This window comes from Carassius gibelio, chromosome A21, assembly GCF_023724105.1.
Source record: "Carassius gibelio isolate Cgi1373 ecotype wild population from Czech Republic chromosome A21, carGib1.2-hapl.c, whole genome shotgun sequence".
Taxonomy (NCBI): Eukaryota; Metazoa; Chordata; class Actinopteri; order Cypriniformes; family Cyprinidae; genus Carassius; species Carassius gibelio.
In genome coordinates, this window is record NC_068391.1 from 4034675 (window position 1) to 4040674 (window position 6000).

The following is a 6000-nucleotide window of genomic DNA, read 5'->3' on the forward strand; positions in this document are numbered from 1 at the left end:
ACACACACACACACACACACACACACACACACACACACACTGACATTAATTGAGCCTTACATTCATTTTAAACATGTAGGAAGACAAAGACAAAAAGTCCAAGAGGTCTATGAAGTTTGTATTTGAATTTCATCTTTTGATTGTTTCTTTGCACAAAGCCTTTGATTGGTTGCTTTTCTTAGTTGAGCTCTCCGATTGGTTTATAAACATGCTTCAAAATTGTACTTATATTAAAATGACAGCGTTTGCAACAGAATACTAGCGTACTGTTTCTGCAAACTGCACCGAAGTATACACTAAATAGAGTTTAATGGTTTAATTCATTTTTATAGCATGTGAAACTGCATCCATGGTAATCATTTCAAACAGTAGTTTGTTACATGTTTAATTTTGCAGTATTACATTTATCATATTTAATTTTGCCATTTTGTCTTGGAAATTAAAATAATTGTTTTATGTTTTTATTATAGTTTTGTATAACTTGTGGCAATCAGAACAATTATTATTATATATTTTTTAAATAACATATGGTTCATTTGTTCATTTAGTGGAAATGCAAAGTCAGGTCAAGCACAAGGCATTGTGGGATACAGCTTTGCACACACAGGGCTGGACAGTGCAAGTGTTTTAGGTGCGTTTGCAACTAAAAATAAATGTGCAAACTGTAAACTGAATTTAGGAGCGTGTGTGAATAAAAAAAGTGTTAAAATTCAGTTTCATGAAATTCATAGATTAATTTATTCAAATTCATAAATATATTTATTCCTTCATTAATGGATTCATTTAGTCATTAATGCACAGATAAATAGGTAGTTTTTTATTCATAAATTCATAGATTAATTTGTTCACTGATTCTTAGATTACTTTTTAATTAATTTTTTAATTTTGTGTTTTTTCCTTAAAAATAAAAAACAAATATTTTATTATAGCTTTGCATTGCTTGTGTAAGTCAGAACAATAATTAAGCCAATAAAAAAATGTGTGACTAAAAATAGATTAGAGCTAGATAGATGGATATAGCTGTAAAATGGATTTAAAAGCATGTGTGTGAATAACAAATTCCCCTTTAAAAATCTTAATGAAATGGAAGGTTATTTTTGAAATCTAAGTGTTTTTTAATATCTTATACTGTAATATGTTGTAGTGCATGATTCTAAATGAGTGGCTTTGTGATAATATGCTCTGGTTGTATACTGCAATTTAATAAAATATAGTATAACAGTATAGTATATAACTATCGTAGAAAGAGAAATATTATGAGAAGTACAGTAGTGTTAAAAACATAAGCAGTAATTGGTTTCTTGTTTTTAATTTTGCACAGGAATCTGTCCAAGAAATACCAGCCTAAGAAGAAAGAGGAAGATGACAATAAGTATGTATCAATTTGCTCATTGCTTTCATGATTTCATGTTTGATGTCTCTCACCGATGGTGTCCCGTCCTGTCTTAGGTACACGTGGTGCCGTGCGTTTCATTCGACGCTTAACGAGATGAACGATTACGCAGGACAGCATGAGGTCATCGCAGAGAACATGATGTCACAGATCATCGCCGAACTCACGCGATACACACAGGAAATCAAAACAGAGAGGAAAGCGGTGAGTGAACAATTTAATTTATATATATATATATATATATATATATATATAATTTTTTTTTTAATTTTACATTTTTTATTATTTATTTTTTATTATTATTATTTTTTATTATTATTCTTATTATTATTATTTTTTTTTTATTATTTTCATTTTTTTTTTTTTTTTATCTGTATTTTAAATTTTTTTGGTCATTTTAATTTCTTTTAAATGTTGTTGTATTTTTTATTTTTATTTTTTTGATTCGTGTTTATTTTATTTTTATATTATTTTTAATTGCTTTTTATATTTTATTTTTTGTTTTGTTTATATACCTTATTTTATTTTTTTGTTTAATTTTAAGTTTGCTTTTTTATGTTTATTTAAATTTATTTAAACATTTTATTCATCATCCGGACATTTTCTCTTCTAAATGATCATATTTGTCAGAATTACAGCACATCATGCTCTTTTTTCCATAAATAGAGATGCTATTGCATGTTTATGCTAAAAGTTTCTGATGTGTGTATATGAATTACACTCATTTGTGTGTGTGTGTGTGTGTGTGTGTGTGTGTATTTCATCATTCCACATAAACACACACACACACAGACTAGACACTGAGCACTCGAGGTCATGGACTGTATGATTTATATGTCCAGACAGCATTGAACAAGAGCAGTATCAGAGCACAAAATGCATATTTCATTTAGCAAATAAGATGAAGGCATTTAGATGTCAACCTGAAGAACTCAGATTTACCAGCATTCAACACTCACACAAACACTGAGCAGGGCTCCATGGTGTCTGTCTGGACCATTTCCCAGAATGCTGCTTCTCTCCTGTTTCATAAACCTATCATTTCTCTCTCTTTATCTGTCCGTCTATCCATTTCTTTCTTTTGTCAGCCTCAGTACAGTTGCTTCATGTTGTTGATTCGATACACACTTGCTATTTTCGGATGTATTTGTGCACTTATATAAATATATATATGTATAACTTGTAGTTTATTCTGTAGTTTATGCATTTTGCAATAGAGAATTAATTAAATTAAAAACCGTCTTGCTCTATTTCCCTTGTTTAATCCAGACAGCATATGGTCTGGTGCTGTAATTCTCTATTAAACCCTCTGTTGAAGAAGCTTTACGTTGACTGGGCCTGTAACATGTGTGTTTGAGACATGCTCCATCTGTAGGCCTTGTTCAGAAGTTCTGGGATGTGATAAATATGCTTCATATCACCGCACTCGCCCAGATCCAGAAATCACTAGCTGAGCTTTTGCAGGGAAAAAGAAGAAACAAGAGAAGAACGAAAAACAAAAGCACATACATTTAAGACAAAGAGCAGACTGGTCTCGTGTATCCAGAGTTTTGACTAACAGCATAAAGCCGTATTCAGGCCAGGAGCCGCCTACTTCAGAAGAGACTGTCTGACAGACATGTGAAGTTGCTTTTATGTGCCATTTAGAAGCAAGTTTCTCTGAAATTGAAACCTAGAAGTTGATTTCAGACAATGTTCTCAATTTCAAGAAAATAATACCTTTTATGTTCTTTTATTTTGTTTTCTGTATTTTCATTTTAATTTCTTTTTAAAAGTTGTTGCCTTTTTATTTAATGTATTTTTTTTAAATATATTTTTATTGTTTTGTTTTGTTAATATACTTTATTCCATTATTTAGTTTTTTTTATGTTTTATAATAATAATATATTTTATTGCATTTAATTTTTATAAATTTTTGATTTGATTTGATTTTTTAAAATTCCTTTTTATTTTTATTTAAAGTTATTTTTTATTTGTTTAATCTTATTTATTTAATTTTCTGTATTTTAATTTTTTGTTCATTTCAATTTCATTTTAAAAGTTGTTGCAATTTTAATATTTTAATTTTATTTAGTTTGATACATTATTATAAGTATTATTATACTTTTTTATTTTGTTTTATTTATATACTTTCTTTTATTATTTTTTTTAATTTAAAGTTTAATTTTGTTTGTTTAAATTTAAATGTAACATTTTTTTAATTCCATTTTATTTTATTTTATTTTTATGTTTTTCCTTTTCAGTTTCATCTCTTTTGTCTGTTTGTCAGGTCACATTTTTTTCTCTGTTATTTATTTCTCAGCTGTTTTAAGGAAAGGTTCTCAGCTTTGTTTTTTAAAAACAGCTAGAAATCTACTTCCTCTTTAACAACAGGTGCACTTCTTCTGATTGGCTGAAACTATAAAGACTGATTCCAGATCAGCTGTGAGTTTAGATTTCACTTTGTTAGTTTGTTCTAATGGGCCTCAAAAAGCAGAAGAATTAGACTGTTGTTGAGCGCTTTTGCCCGTTGTGTGTGTGTGTGTGTGCGTGTCAGTTTTCACGTTTATCTGTTTTTAAAGAACTGAGAGGGTCAATAAAACTCAACTGGAGTTTAAAATACTTTAAAAACCATAAATAAATATACCATATTGTGTATTTGTTTGTTCATTCGTGCTTTAAAAGTTTCGATCGCTGTGCTAGACACAATTGGCCTCCTTCAGCATCGACCGACTGTGTGGTTTTGTACCCATAATGCTTTGTGCTGTATAGCGTTTTATTCACACGCTGCATGCCTGCATTCCTTATTCAGCCCAGAAACTCAGCGATGAATACTAAACACATTCACACTCTTTCATTCCTTCACTCATTTGCTCACTGTCAGTCCTTCTGTCCGGTCAAACACACTTCAGTGATTCCCGTTCAGTCACCACAGAGATCTCCTGATGCATAGATCCTAACTTAGACTTTGTGAAAACATTTTGGCTCTGAGTTTGTGTTCGGCGGCACCTGTGTGAGATTCAGAACTATACGTGTTTTAATTTATATGATTATTTCAGGAATATTCTAAATGATACTTTTTCAGTCATTTAATACATTTTCGTATAACTGTAATATTTCTTTGGTTCATGAAAAATTGTGTGTGTGTGTGTGTGTGTGTGTGTGTGTGTGTATATATATATATATATATATATATAATGAATACAGAACACTGAAATATATTTCTATAAATATCGGAATAAATTTAAAACCAGATAAATATTAAATTATATAAATTGTAAATATTATTATTTTTTAAATAATTTTAGAAATATTAAAATAAAATGAACATAAATATATTAATTACATTTATTTTATTATATATATATGTAATGCATATCTTAAATAAAACATACTGTTATAATAATAATTAAAAAATAATTTATGGTTAATACATTTTTTCTAAATTTGAGAAAATGTAAACATTTAAAATATTTTTTTGTATTATTAATAATATAATATTTATATAAATATATTTCTATATTTTTATTGATTTAGATATGAAAAAATAAAGTTTTTATGTTCATGTATATATATATATATATATATATATATATATATATATATATATATATATATATATTATAAAATATATATTTTAGGAATGTTCTAAATGTTTTCAAACAGATCAGCGTTTCAAAAGTGTCGCAGAACTGTAGTATTTACACTCTTAAGGAAGTCAAACACTGCATGACTCGCACATTTCTCTGGAAAGTATTGTACATTTTTCACCTTTAAAAGAGAGCTACTTAAGATCCAGATACAGTCTGCAATTCAAATACAGTAAAATACATTCAACCAAGTGGAAGGACAGTGAGCTGTTTGTCTTGTGTGATTGCACTGATATGAACGGTCTGCTGATGTTTGATGCTGTCTGACTCTGTGTAGTAAACAGGATATTGAGTCTAATCTGTGTCATTAAGACAGATCTGACCGTCTGACATTCACTACAGGTGTCTGTGGGCTTTACAGACAAGACGAGACTGGACTCAGAGTTATCATAAGCATACATGTTATAGGACTTAATAAGGAATGCTCCGGGTTCAGTCTGTGATATTTTGTCGGTTGCAATTTAAACAGAAATTCAGATTTACAGTAATGCCGTCTTCAGCTGATCTCAGACCTGCATGAGAAGCAGCTCTTTATCTGTGTGGCACACTGAGCTCTTTGTGTGGGAGATATTTGAGCGTTGGCCAAACGAACACTTTCCTGGAGTGCTCAGGCCAAGAGGAGCCGTTGAGAGATACACACAGACGGCCTGGAGTGTGACGACACACACACACACACACACAGGATACACACAGAACACAGCAATATGGCTTCCTGGCACCTCACACACATGCAAACACACACACTTTCTCTCAGGTTCAGACGCACATAGAAACAAATCATCCTGATTGTGTTTATAAAAAATATTTCTATCTTCATTAACTGCAAATATGAGCTCCTTAATGATCAGATTGTTCCTTCTTGACAGTAATGTGACGAAATTTCCCATTATGTATGTTAAACTATGATGGCTATTAAAAAATGAGAGATAAATGTCTTCATCTTTCTCTCTGACAGCATTTCCATGATGGGCGGAAGGC

General features: G+C 30.1%; 1 protein-coding gene across 15 annotated transcripts in view; it reads left to right on the forward strand.

Annotated features, from left to right (window-relative positions):
* LOC127941596 (formin-binding protein 1) overlaps positions 1–6000 on the forward strand; it is a 61921-nt gene that overhangs the window by 25764 nt on the left and 30157 nt on the right. For all 15 annotated transcript variants that reach the window (XM_052536806.1, XM_052536807.1, XM_052536808.1 and 12 more), the window contains exons 3-5: positions 1322–1372; positions 1450–1597; positions 5978–6000. The exon at positions 5978–6000 is cut by the window's right edge and continues 40 nt beyond it. In XM_052536806.1, the coding sequence (XP_052392766.1) occupies positions 1322–1372; positions 1450–1597; positions 5978–6000 (222 nt within the window). The remainder of the gene's footprint in view (positions 1–1321; positions 1373–1449; positions 1598–5977) is intronic.